We start from the raw sequence: 14743 nt of genomic DNA, 5'->3' as shown, positions 1-14743 counted from the left end.
CAGAGATGGGACTAGGCTTGACAAGTGTCCAGAAATCCTTTCCCGTGGTCTTTGTGTGTAGTACCTCTCCATCAAAGGTATTAAGTGGCAGGGTGGGATTCTCAGTGGTAGAAAAGAAAGTGAAAGCTTCATGACTTTCTTTTTTTCTTCAGACTAAAGTTTCATCCTCTGTAGAAAAATACTATTCTTCACAAAGAAAACTAGTATAACTTGACATTTTGAAAAATATTCCTATGTCTTGTTCCATACTGAAAATTTTGAGATTCAGAAAACACTTAATACTCAATTCAAATAAATCTTAAGTTCCATCTCTTTCAGGATACTGTTCTAGGTGTTGTGCACACAAAGATGAAGAAGGTTAGAGAGGGAAGAAATTACATAAGTACTTAAAATACGATTTAAAAGTAGATCAACTATGTGGAAAAGGTCAAACATGGGTGTATGATGTTGATGGAGGAAGAAATCATTGCTGATTGAGGAGATCTTGGGAAATTTCAGAGAAGATAGTACTTAAGATGGTACTTAAATATAGAGGAAGATTTCACATGATGAGAAAGTTTTAAGGGAGTTTGGTCCAGGTATGTGGGCAAATTGACATAAGAGTAAGAAGGCAGGCTCGAATCAGGAATAGTCCAATTTGAGTAGAGTGAACTGAGCAGAAGTGTTCTGAGACCTTTATTAGTAAAAGAACTTGATGTTATAGAGACCAGATGAACTACTTTCATTTTCAAATTGTTCTTTTCCTGTGGCTTAAAATTACCTTGCTTTTTCCTTGTTTTCTTCAAATTGTTTGATCTCATTATTCTTGCCTGGATTGTTGCAACAACTTCATAATTGGTCCTGCCTGAAGTCTCTCACCACTATCGTTCAGCCTACTTCTTCTGCTACTATTGCTTCCAAAGTAATTTTCCTTAAGCTCAGACTTTTGACTTCCTTAATCACCTAAATCCAGTGGCTTCCTCTTGCCTCCAGGATAAAATATAAACTCCCTGGTTTGACTTTTAAAGCCCTACTCAACCTTGCTCCAGCCTATCATTCTATATTCATTGGGCATTTCTTCTCTTCCCATACCCTCTGATCCTTCCAAACTGGCTTTCTCTGTTCCTCACGTATGGCACACTATCTCTTCTCTCCATGCACTGGCCATCCTCTATGTCTGCAGTACACGTAATTCCAGCAAGTAACAAGCATGTTTTATTGTTTATGTCTATTGTTTCAAGGTTGTAACTTCTTATTTCATCTTATTTATGAAGCTTTATATGCTGGCATTATTTATTATTTATTATAATCTGTTTCTGTATTTTTCAGTTTGATTTTGTAAAACAGGTTAAGACCACAAGTTTTTAGATCACATATTTTAAATGGGGAGAAAAATACACTAGGTGGTATAGAGTTCTGAAAGATTTCTTCAATTCTGTTCAACAGCTAGGTCTGTTGAAGCTAGTGTTTTTTTCTAGTCCTGTAGTGTTAGAATATCTTCTCTGTTGAAGATGTGAATGAAGTATGCATGAATATAGATTCTGAATTGATTTTGGAGCCATTTATTCGGTTGTTTAAAAAAACTATTTCTTTAAGACAGCTCAAGCACCATATTCTTTTTTAAAAAATTTTATTTGTCTTTAGTTTTCAACATTCGCTTCTGTAAGATTTTGAGGTCTGAATTTTCTCCCCCTTCCTCCATTCCATCCTGCCCAAAAAAGCTTGCAATCTGATATAGGCTATTAAACACAATTCCATGTTAGTAATGTTGTAAAGAAGAATTAGAACCAAAAGGAAAAACCACAAGAAGGAAGAAACAAAAGAGAGAAAATAATATGCTTCAATATGCATTCTGTCTCCATATTTCCTTCTCTGGGTGTGGGTAGCATTTTCCATCATGAATCTTTTGAAATTGTCTTAGATCCTTGTATTGCTGAGAAGAGTGAAGTCTATCAAAGTTGGTCATCGAATAATGTGGCTGTATACCGTATACAATGTTCTCCTGATTCTGCTTACTTCGCTCAGCATCAGTTCATGTAAATCTTGCCAGATTTTTCTGAAGTCTACCAGCTCACCAATTCTTATGGAAGAATAGTATTCCATTACATTCACATACCACAACTTGTTCAGCCATTCCCCAATTGGTGGGCATCCCCTCAATTTCCAATTCTTGGCCACTACAAAAAGAGCTGCTATAAGTATTTTTGTACATGTGGGTCCTTTTCACGTTTTTATAATCTCTTTGGGATATAGACCTAGAAAAAAATATTGCTTGATCAAAGGGTGTCCACAGTTTTATAGCCATTTGGGCGTAGTTCCAAATTGTTCTCTAGAATGGTTGGATCAGTTCACAACTCCACCAACAAGCATCATCTTCTTCATGAAGTGTTTCCTGATCTCCCTCAACTGCTAGTGGCCTCCTCCCAAAGTACAAAGTATATTTGTTTTTGTTTGCTTTAAATTTATGCTCCATGAGTACTTTTCATCTTTACCATTAGAATATAAATAGCAAGTAGAGTTTGTTTTGTTCTTTGTACTTTGATCTCCAATGCGTGGAACATGGTAGAAGCTAAGCTTGCTTACTTGTTGTTCAGCTATTGAAGGCAGCCTAATGAAAGTGTAGGTTATGTTCAAGCTCATGCCCTTGCCTCAGAAAGTTCCTGTATGTTATGGCGAGATGGGCAGATATTGTGGTAGGAAAGGTCAAGATGATCTTGAATTGACAAGACACACCCACACCCACACCCTTCCTTTGATTCATTGAGGGAAACTACCTTATTTTAAAAAATGGTTTTTCCCGCTTTTTTCCACTAGCCAGTTGCTTAATAAAAGTGGGCAGATCTTACAAATGAGTAAGTGATTTTTAATTTCACAATGGATACGGAGAATGATTTGGAGACGGGAGACAGTCCCAAAAAAAGCAGGAAGCTATTTCATAGTTTGGATAAGAATGATGAGAACCTACACTAGGACTGAAGAAGGAAGTAGAAAGGAGCCAGATAGATGAGAAGAATGGGTCCTGATGTATTCAGCAGTTGATAGTTAATGGCAAATGACAGATGAGTCAGAAGACTGGAGTCAGTGATGACTTCAAGGTTTCATGCTTTGGTGACTGGAAGAATAGTGGTATAATTAAGAAAAGAATGCATTACTGTCCATCATGAAGACATGTTAGTAGAGTTAGTCCTGTGCTGTGTAATATTTTTATCAGTTATGTGGATGAAGGCATAAAATGACATTTTGTCAAATTTGCAGGTTTGGGAAGGTTAGTTAAAACATTGACTGTGATCATATCCAGAAAGATCTTAATAGGATAGAATGATTTGCCAAATTTAACATAATGGAAAATAATTAAGGGTCATTGTAGACTTCAACAGGTTAAAAATAGATATTATGTAAATATAGGCTAAGAAAAAGGCATCTTCCTGAGGTAAAAACCTGGCCTTAGATACTTACTAGCTGAGTGACCATGGGCAAGTCACTTAAACCCTGTTTGCCTCATCTGTAAAAGTTAGAAAAGGAAATGGCAAATGATTCCAGGATCTCTGCCAAGAAAACTCAACTGGGATCATAAAAAGTTAGACATGACTGAAAAACGATTGAATAACAACAATAAAGAACAAGAGAAACATGGTTCAAAAGCATTTTATATGAGGGGAATACCAGTGATTTAGTGAACTGTAATGTTAGTTTGTTAAACAATATGATATGGTAACTAGAGAAAAAGAACCATGATGTTTAGCTGCACAAATAAATAAATGCTTAGTGTCCAAAGGAAGGAAGGTTACTAAAGTTTCACTGTCCTCTACCATTGCCTGTGCATATCTGGAATGCTATGTTTATTTTTAAGTACCACATTTTAGGAACCAAAAAGTAGTTGGAAATCACGAAATCTACTCTTTATTTTCCTGGCAAGGTAGCTGCTTAGAGTCAGGCACTGCTTCCATCTGAAGCCCTGAATTAGAATTAGGAATTAAATACTCAGTAGGGACTAAGTCCCATCCACTGCTGCAGTCTGTTGCTTTGGTCCATTTCTGGGGATCTTCCTGAATCCCTGTGGCTTGTACAGTAATTAACCAGGAGGTCATTGGCTTTAGGCTGAAGCAACCTAGACTAAAGTTTAAGCTTAGTTTAGGCCTGTCTCTTGGGAATTGACCAGTGTTCTTGTTCAGTCACCTACCACAAGGTGTAGAGTTTTACATTTTTTTCCCTTAGACTGTCGAGATTCAAGTTAGCACTGGTCTCAGGCCCTGTTTCCTAGATCTGGTGCATTATTTTATGGGAAAAAGGGCCTTATTGGTATTTCTCTTTGGTCTCTTTATAATAATGGCACTCTTCACTAAGTGATCTCATTTGTGCCCATGTGAGTGACTGGTATGGGTCTTATTTAATCATGTTTGACAAGTATTTGGAGTTTTCTCTACCTTATTCTAAATACATGTCCTGGGTAGACAGCAGATCTCACTCTATTGTTAGGGGGAAAGAGTTTCACAAATTTGAAACGAGAAATATTTAGGAATTTAACTTAATAGTGGTATTAGGTCAAAACTGTGCAAGTGGCTCAATCTTGAAAAAAAAGAAAGTAGAGGGGGGGAAAAGAAAAGAAAGCTGAGAAAATAGTCATGGGAAATATCCATTTGGAACTAGGAACAACACCCACTGAAGAAAACTGAGGACAGTGTAATAGCTTAAATTGTTAAACTTGAAGTAATAATAGGAAAGTTGCTTAGGATAAAGGACTCATTTGTAAAAAGTGGGTGAAGCATTAGAGAGGTAGAGATTCAAGAGGAAAGAAAATGGGAATGATAGAGGGCAAACACTCCCAGAGAAAACACGAAGAGATTAAAAAAATGATTGCAAGTGGCCAAGTTTGCTTTTGCAAGGAAGAAGGCAACATATTTAATTCAGTGTTTTCCCTCGCAAGCCCACCCTTCTCTTAGTTTGCCTGTTTGAATTCTGTTGAATAGTCATCCTAGGAGTCATCCTCAACTCCATCTTACTAGCCCAATCCATGACAGGTCAGTTGCCAAGACCTGTCAGTTTCACATTTTGTCCTCTTTTAGTCCTACTGCAACCTTTTTAGTGTAGGCCCTCGTCATCCCTACTACTGAATTAGCTTCTTCCTGAAACTGCTTCAATCCAGTTTCTTCCCTTTCAGTTCATCTTCCACATTGCTGGTAAGTAGAGATTCCTAGTTTCAGGTCTGATTCTGTCACTCCCATGTTCAAAAAACCTCAGTGGCTTTTAACTTTCATTTCCACATTTTCTCAGATTTAGCTCTTGTTCATTTTCTCCTCCATCTTTCTCTTCATATTCTTCTTCATCATCATAATTTTCCTTCTCATCTTCTTCAGGTGAAGTGTCCCTAGCCCCATCTACTTGTAGCACCAAATAAATAATAAAATGTAAGTCCCTCTATGGCATTTTTAATATTTAAAGCCCTTGATGCTCTTGCTCCAGCCTGTGTTTCCCACCTTACTTTCCCTCCTGCATTCTATCCAAACTCTAGTAAAACTGGTCTGCTTGTGTACAACTTTCCATTTCCTTCTTCCATGTCTTGTGTTGGTTATTGCCCTTAAGCCTGGAATGCTCTTCTTTTCTGCTTTCTTCCAAAGTTCCCCTGAAGTTATACCTCCTTCAAGGGGCCTTACAAGCTGTTAGTAGTCCCTCTGCTGTTAGTATTCTCTGCCAAATTGCTGTGTATTTATTTTGTGTCTGTTGAATTTATCTATGAATGTATTAATGCTTGATGGACTCAACAGAATAAAATAAGAGGATAGGTGAAAAGCAGGGATGTTTTGTATGATATGAGGGAGGACAATGAGGGAATTTCTGATAGGTGTTTTTAAACCTTCCTGTAGACTCAGTAATTTATTAAGATAAAAAGAGTTGAGGCGAGGGGGCATAGGGAAAATACAGAGGAGGTTTGGTCTTGGGAGTGTGAAGGAGTGATTTAAATGATTTTCCTTGTAGCTCTGACAAACCATTTGAGATTTGCATAAGTTTCTATTTTGGATGAAATAAATATGAGTGCGACTTTTATGTTCCATTTTTTTGTGTGTCAGGTTTTGGCTCCTATCCCTGGAGGGATACCACCACCAACAGGTGTCATCATTCAGCCTCAGCAGATCTTATTTACAGGAAACAAGACACAAGTCATACCTACCACAGTGGCAGCTCCCACTGCAGCACAAGCACAGATCACGGCAACTGGTCAGCAACAACCACAGCAGCAGCCTGCCCAGCCACAAGCTCCTTTGGTGCTACAAGTAGATGGGGCTGGGGACACTTCATCTGAAGAAGATGAAGATGAAGACGAAGAGGAAGATTATGATGACGAAGAAGATGATAAAGAGAAAGATGGAGGAGAAGATGGACAAGTTGAAGAGGTAAGTTTGGGGAAAACAGGGAAATGATGATTTTATATTTTTCATGTAACCTGTGTGTTAACTTTTATTTGGAAAGTCAGTATTTAAGTACTGATTACTTAGGGAGCAACTTGTAGAACAGCATTATTGTTTTAAGTTCTTCATAGATCTGTAGGGTTGAAATTGAACTAGCTAAAATGAAAACGTTTAATATATCCTTTTCTTTAAAGTTCAAGTTGCTGTTCAAATTTGCACAGTGATTAAAGTCTATAGGGATAAGATTTATGGCAGTTAAATCATAGCACTGATATCTACAGGTGTACTCATAGAATAAGCCTAAACATGCAACTTCTTTGATAGAACAGGCAAATGGTAGTGCATTGCTTCACTAGGTTACTACAAATAGATAAGAACATTCAGAAATGAAATGCAACCCTAAATAAACAAAATATCTTTCATGTAAAGAATTTTCCCTGTCTCTCAAATTGTGGCTTTTGGCAATTAAAATTACATATTCATGTGTATACCTTCAGAGAGCTTCAGTTTGCTGAATTTTAATAGGATTTAATGCTAGTAATATTGATTGATGATAAATTAATATAAATATCTTTTCTAGGAACCCCTGAATAGTGAGGATGACGTGAGTGATGAAGAAGGACAGGAACTGTTTGATACAGAGAATGTTGTTGTGTGCCAATATGATAAGGTAAGGATTTTAGCCAACTATAGAGGTTGTTTGTCTCATCTTGCCTTCTTCCTAATGCTAATGCCTCACCTATTTGATTTTAAGAAAATAAAAATAAAAAGGCCTATTAAATGAGTATTGCAGTAGTATAAGCAGATATATAAGCCAGTATGAGGTGAGGTGGCAGTTGGAATAGAAGAAATACTGAGAAATTTAGTTAGCAGGATAGAAGAGGAAAATGAGAGAAGGATATATGAAAAGATTACCCTCAAGTAATGGGAAATTGAGAGTAGTTGCCATAGACCAGAAATAGTGTATTGAAGAAGAAAAATGATGAGTTAGGTTTTATTGTTGATTTTTTTCAGGTTCTGCTAGACCTTCCAGGTGAAACTAACTTGGAGATAGTTAAAAATACAGATCTGGATGATCTGGGAGTCAATTTACATACAAATGAAACCTTGGGAATGGAGGAAATTTCCATAGTAGTGTGTGTATAAAAGAAGAAGAAAATTGTTGGGGAAAAAATTAAAGAGCTAGCATCCAAGATAGAAAAAGCATTAGAATGGTAGAACAAAGTAATGTTCTGTCCTTAAAGCTAATGGAATAAAGAGACTACATAGGAAGGAGTTACCAACTGAGTCAAAGGCTATTGAGAGATCAATATGTGTGAAGACTCCCAGAAACCATTGGATATGACTTTTGAGGTATTTAGTAACTTTCGCAAATATGTTTCAGAGTGATGAGAGCAGAAGCCCAATTTTAAAGGTCTGAGAGAATTATTTGGGGAGTGAGGAACTAGAGACAATCAACATTTAGTGCTCATTTCATGTGCCAGACTCTGGAAAACAATGATGGTGTGAATGTGAATGTGAAAAAGTGAATGGCACTGGGGTGTAAAGTGGGAAGGTCAAAGGAAGGCAGTTTTAGGATTAAGGGTAACTTGACTGTGATGCAGGCAGCTGAGAAAAAAAAATAGTAGGGAAAGAGAAAGGCAAAGATAAGTGAAAAAGACAACAGCAAGAATAAGGACCTGGAGGGTGTAGAAGGGAAGGGAATCCAGGGGAGCAGATAGGTAATCATTCGCCTGATTGAGGAGTATCACCAGCAAGGAGGTCATGTGGCCTATGGGCCAGTCTTTGTCTGTCTGTATAAAGGAAATAATACCTACAGTACCTTTCTCATAGGGCTGTAATGGGACTCATATGAAATACTTGGCAGACTTTGAAGTGACATAGAGAACAGCTCTGTGACCAGGAGGAAGGAGATCATGGGGGAGCAAACTGAAGAGGTGTAAGAACGTTAGCAGAGGAGTTAGAGGAATGCAAATGCAATCCTGGTCTTACTTAGTTCTCAGTTCAAAGTACATGTATTGTGCATTTCAGAAACAAAAACCAAAACTTGAAGGTAGTTTGCAGAATTGAAAATGTGTTGTCAGCTTGTGGTGTGATAAAATACTGGATTTGAACTTAGAGGACATAGGTTTGAATTCTACTTCTTCTGCTTACTATCCATCACTTACACTTTCTGAGTCTCTTGCTTTCCTCATAGTTAAAATAAGGGGATTGGATCACTTCTGGTTCTAAATCTTTGACAATCATACTGTTATCTATTTCAGAAATGTTTTATGTATTTCTTATCACTATTTGGGAAAAAGAAATAGGGAATAAATTGTTTTAAATTGCATTTTAAGTTTTCATAGATATAATAAGCAGTTTTAAAACATACTTGCTTGTTGTTATGCTTACTAGTATTCATGTAATACTAACTTTCTATAGGATTTTTAAAAAGACTTTCTTGACTTCATTTGTAATTGATGTCAAACATTTGTATAGAGTATTATAGAATGCAGTCTGCTCTGTTATGGTCTTGTCCCTTTCTTAATCTTATCTTGTGTGGTATAGAAGTCATTAAACCTGTACAACTAAAGAAGCTTAGAAATCTTCTAGAGTAAACCTCTCATTTTGCAAATGAAGAAACAGACCTAGAAAGGTTGTTACCCCTAGATGTGTAGGTAGGTAATGATAGCTAGGACTAGAATCCGTGTTTCCTGACTATTAATTCCAGTATATTTTTCAACTATTCTGTGAATTAAGACTACTGAGGTCAAAAGTTTCTAATGTTTAGGTGTATGGCAATCATTTCAATATGTTATGCTGTGCTTTAGTTAATCATGTTACTTTCACAGGTGTCAGTTACTATACCTGCAAACGTGTGTGTGTGTATGCCTCCCTTCTCTTTGGCCATTTCACTGATTTTTCCACTAGAGGGCACCCAAAAGAAGTAGATGAAAGAGCTAGCTCATAGACTAATAAAGTACTTAGTATCATTTGTATCCCTGTGATAAATTAAGACTACTGAGGCCAAAGATCTCTAAGGTTTTGGTATGTGACAGTAATCTCAATTGCTGTGCTTTAAGTTAATTAGGATACTTTCACAAATGTCAATTACCGTACCTGCAAATGTGTGTTTACACAATGTAAGCATATGTGTCTAGCTAGACTAGAAATTGTCACAGGAGGATGTAATAATAGAGAATATCATTTGAAGTATTGTCATATAGAACAGAAATTAGAGAGTCTGAAGTTCAGGGGCAGAATTCTAGGTCCAGTGAGTAGAAATGTCTAGGAGTTTGATTTCTTATAAGAATATTGATGTTTCAAAAGGGAAAAAGAACAATCTTCCATTGACTTTTTTCACAACAGTGCCATGTTGGAAGGGGATATTTTACAAAGCTAATATAATTCTGACAGATTCAGGAGGATTTTTAGGCTTGAAAAGGGTGTTTGGTAAAATGAGTCAGTTAAGGAGGTTGTTTGGAGTCATATAGATACATTGGATTACGTAGTATGGTGGCAGCAATGGGAAAGCATTAAGCAAAAACCACTTGTACACAGTGGCCTTGTTTGATGGTTTATACTTAATTACACTTCATAGTCTCATCTTCTTCTCTCCCAAAACACTGAAGGGGGGGGGGGGGGATGTATTTGTTATCAGTTCTCTTGGGGATCTAGATTATTCATTACAGTTCATCATGATTTACTTTTTAAATGGAATATAGTGTCATTTCCTAATTTTAAAAAACCTCTCATTTCTTTGTGCCTTTATTTTCATCTTATCTTTTTTGTTTAGATCCACAGAAGTAAAAACAAGTGGAAGTTTCACCTCAAAGACGGCATTATGAATCTCAATGGAAGAGATTATGTATTTTCCAAAGCCATTGGAGATGCTGAATGGTGAAGAATTGCCTTTTTTAAAAAAAAAAAAATTTAAAAAAAAAAGGATTCTTAAAGCTGGACTGGTTGAAAACTTAGGACATATACTTCAACCAAAATTTACTTCTGCATGTCAGAAAAGTATGGTAGAAGCAAAGCTACTGGAACAAAGATTGACCATGACAACATAGACACTACTTCAGACTGGCAAGCCATGAAATTGTAGCACCTGGCATTGTTGGGAGCTGAGTTTTTGTTAGGAATACCGTAATTATCACTTCAGCATACAGGTACCTACAGCCAGTAATTAGCATGTAAGGCTTTGTTGCCATCTTTTTCCTTCTAACTTGTTAAATCAGAAAATATTTCTTGGAACAAATTGAAGGAACTCTTCCCTTTTGATAGAATGATCTGGAACTTCTTGTGTGTGGTCATTATATTGATTAAATTTGTGTGGGGGCTTTTTACAAAAGGGAAAGAATTATGGTGTTGAATTAAAATACTCTTGTATAAGGAAAAGATTTAAAATTCTATTTAATAGGTCTTACATAATTTTACTTGCCATTTTCCCTCAGTGATATTCCTTCTATATCCCTATCTATTGCTTTTCTCAGCATCTGTTTATAGAGAAAAGAATATAATCAGTGATAATATTCATAGCATCATACACTTAGAACTAGAAGGGACCTTAGGGTCATCTTACCAGAACCTCATTTTATAGATGCTGGAATTTGAACCCAGGTCCTTTGTTGGATTTGGACTCAGTCTTACTATTATACCACATTGCTTTCCAATTAAATTACTTTTTGGAGACCACATCCTTATTTGATCTAAAACTTTATGTACATATGTATCTTAAAATTAAGTTTTTAAAATCTGTTGAGTATATTTCAAAAACATTTCACAGGAATTGAGAGGAAATGACAATGGTAAGTTTGATTTCCTTAGAGAGGGCCTGTCTCACTTTCCTCATTCTTTTTCCTCTTTTAAAGCCAAATTGGCTCCTCAGGAATAGTTTTATTTCAAAGGGTACCATCTGATTGAAGTTGTATATACATGTGCAAATACATTGATTTATTCTTACACTTAGGCTGAAATTTGTCTTGGTGAACTTAATCTCCAAGCTTTTAGATATCCAGTGCATTTATTATAGTTGAGGGTGAGGACACTGATTTTATTAAACTACTTAGTTACTGCAAAAAAAGATTCTTGTGCTTATTGGGAAAGAATAGCAAAACTTGATAACAAAATTCTAATTGTCAAAGTTAAGGGTAACAAATAAGTTTTTTTGACAAGTGACTTTTAGAGGTTTTTTTTAGGACTTTTTTGCTTAAGTGTAAATGTCCTTCTTGTTTACATGATGGCCCTACTTTTAAAACCAAGTGATGGGCAATGTAAGCAACTGCTCCAGTTTGTTTATCCGGAAAGAAGGCAGTGGGGTTTGGGGTTAGATTAGCAGTCACAGTTCAGTGTCCTAGCAGAGACTTAAGCAGTGTGTCTTGTAGCACTGATAATGTCAGCTACTTGGGAGAGATTCTGTTAATATCATTAGCAAACTGAAAGGACATTTTCTTGGTCTCTTTTCCTTTTAGATAATTAAAATTTTGTCACAGTATTGGTTGACAAATTCCAAGTGTATTTAATCTCCTGTATATTTATTAACTGCTTTTCTTTTCCCTCTCCCATCTTAGTCTTCCTTTTACTTGCCTGTCAGTATGTTTGTAGCAGTAGCTTACATGAAAACCTGAAAGTACATTGCAAGGAAGAAAACTGTGATGAGCCATTACATGGGTTTTTTACACCACTTAGATCTCTAAAATTGTCTACTCACCAGAGAGCCTAATCAGATTACTGCCCCTCTTGTCCTTGCTTACATGTTATAAACCTCATTATAAAGTTGGTTTCCTGTCACATTAATAATAATTAAGTGCTGTTTTGATGTAAAGATTTGAGTATGATTTTTATTTTGATTTGTCTTAATTTAGGATATAATCTGAGTTTTTTTTTTTAGAAAAATTTTTTTAAATTACCACTATGCTAAAAGCACATGCAATTTTTTTGGAGGTCATTTATATATTGGGGTGGGGTGGGGGAGATCCAGACTAGTTGTTACCCTAACTTTTTTTGAATTGTCAGGTAGTAAAGCTGCCAAATAGGTTTGTTTACCCCAAAAGGGAATCAGTCATCTACCTGGAAAAGTTGAGCAATGCTGCACACAATTGAACAAATGAAACCTTTGAGCTACTTAGCAGCTTTTTTTTTTCCCCTTTTTTTTTTTTTTTTTTTTTTTTTTTTTTTTTTTTTTTTTACTACTGGAACCCATGTTACAATATACTTATTCTCTTTTATGTCTTGGGTCCTCTGTGGTAGACAAATACCCTTTTTGTTCATATAGAAGCATTATAAACTTCTGTCACTATACTGTATTTTGTACTATGAATAACAACTGCTTTCAAAGTAATTTTTGGATTATTTTGTAGCAGGTTAATAACCATTTGTATTTGCACCTGTGTCTTACATATTAATTATGGCATGCTTGGCAAATGAGGGATTTTGTTTTAATTACCTGTGAAGTTTTTTGAAAGCCAGTCAAACAAAATGACTTACCAAATTGTGCTCTTACATATTGCTACTTCAAGTGTTCCTTTTAAATCAAACTTTTCAATTTTATTTTGTAGCAATTTGCTGTAAGAATGTAGCTTGCTTACCTTTTATCGTACTTGAATTTTAATCATGGTTTTAAACATTGTAATTGAACAGACCATTTCATTAGGTTCCATAGAAATTGTCATTCCTTTGAAGAGGACAAGGAATTCCCACTCTTGAGTTTTAAAATTAATATAACTTGTTTATTTGAAGTAGAAGAAATAGTTCAGTATTAATATTACAGAGATGAGAGGTTTCAAAAGCGTTAAGTTTAGATTTGCACAGATGGTAACAGCACCTTTTAACTTGAAAAAACGGGGAAATATCTTTAACATTAATCATCAGTTCTAATGGACATTTGCATTGCAACTGGAGAAAGTGGAGAAATTTGTGCCTTTCAGTATACAGATTCTTGGTGGTGGTGGTCATTTGAATAGCCAGGCCACTTGAATTCCTGAGAGCACGTTTAATTTTTGCGGAATTCCAAATGTATCTTTAAAAACTCTTAATGTGCAATTAATTTCTAAAATCAAATAAGTAAAATGTCTGCTTATTGAGGGGAATAGACATATAAGGAACTTTATATTGGACTGTTATATTTTTAATGTTCAATTTTTGTTATTGCTAAGTAATTAAATTTCATCCTAATGTTACATCCATGTTGTCCCTTGCATTGAAATCATAGGTCACATTGACATAGTCCTCTAAATAATGCATTATGATTTCAGAAGTACATGGTGATTTTACATTGTGTTTTTTGAGGAGCATAGTTCTAATACTCATTTAGAAAACAACATGAAAATATGATATATACATGTTTTCCTTCGCTAGAGTGTAAAATGAAAAATCAAGGTTTGGGCTTTCTTTTCTTTTTTTTTCCCCCTTTTTTTGCCTTTTTGGGGGATTGGGGGAGATGTGGATTCCCCTCTGTTGAAACTATTTCATGAATACCCAATGGCAATAATGTCACCATAAACTACTTCCATAGGAGAAATATTAATGATCCAGTACAGGAAAACAAATAGACTCCCATGGGAGTTCCCTTTTAAAAAATTAGCAATTTCTTCCACTTGAAAAAAATTCCTTTATTTGCAGATTGATTTCACACTGAATTTTTTTGTTATTGTTTAGAAGTTGTTGTACAATGTTAATTGACCCTTTTATTAGCATTTTAAATTTTTTTCCTTTTTGACAGAATCCCCTCTCATCCCCTGTACCAATTTCAAATTAACCAATTTCAGATTTTCAGATTCAGTGGCTAAATATAGGATTAAAATAAACACACACACACAGAGTTCTGATTCTTATCCCACTGTTTTGCTAGGGAAGTGATGTTTAAATTTATGTTTATTTTTACATAAGATTGTTCTCATTTACTTTCGGTCAGTTACTGTGGCTTTTAAAAAAATTATTTTGGCTTATGCCTATTATAAAGAACAAAAGGAACTTTTTATGGGAGGAACTATTTGGGGTTATTTACACCTATAGTCCAGTGTGTATCAAAGGTACCAATGGGCTATAATATTTTTTTGGTGGGGGGAGGGGCAAATACCTTTTTTCTTTTTTTTTTTCTTTTTTTGCTGTTCTGAGCTACAATTGTCAACTGCTGTTGTACATACTATTATGTGTACGGGGGTAAATATATTTATTATGTTTGTAAAAGTCATTCTGTACAATTACAGATCAAGATTGCTCTTCTGTGATAATACAGGATATTATGTTTCAAAGGCCATGCTTGGAATACAATTAGAGAACTTAGTATTTTGATGTACTAAGACCTATTTTAAGTTTAATATTTTGCCTTTGCAAAAACTTTAATTAAAGATGTTATTTAAAAAAACTAGTTTTTTTTT

The 14743-nt window shown here is 35.4% G+C and overlaps 1 protein-coding gene across 6 annotated transcripts in view; it reads left to right on the top strand.

Moving 5' to 3' along the window:
• GTF2A1 (general transcription factor IIA subunit 1) overlaps positions 1-13543 on the top strand; it is a 48285-nt gene extending 34742 nt beyond the window's left edge. For all 6 annotated transcript variants that reach the window (XM_072623305.1, XM_072623304.1, XM_072623302.1 and 3 more), the window contains exons 7-9: positions 6045-6368; positions 6964-7053; positions 10162-13543. In XM_072623305.1, the coding sequence (XP_072479406.1) occupies positions 6045-6368; positions 6964-7053; positions 10162-10269 (522 nt within the window). In that variant the 3' untranslated portion in view covers positions 10270-13543. The remainder of the gene's footprint in view (positions 1-6044; positions 6369-6963; positions 7054-10161) is intronic.
• Positions 13544-14743: the final 1200 nt, after the last annotated feature.

This window comes from Notamacropus eugenii, chromosome 7, assembly GCF_028372415.1.
Source record: "Notamacropus eugenii isolate mMacEug1 chromosome 7, mMacEug1.pri_v2, whole genome shotgun sequence".
Classification (NCBI taxonomy): domain Eukaryota; kingdom Metazoa; phylum Chordata; class Mammalia; order Diprotodontia; family Macropodidae; genus Notamacropus; species Notamacropus eugenii.
Note: the sequence above shows the minus strand (reverse complement) of the source record. Positions and strands in the feature narration are given on the sequence as shown.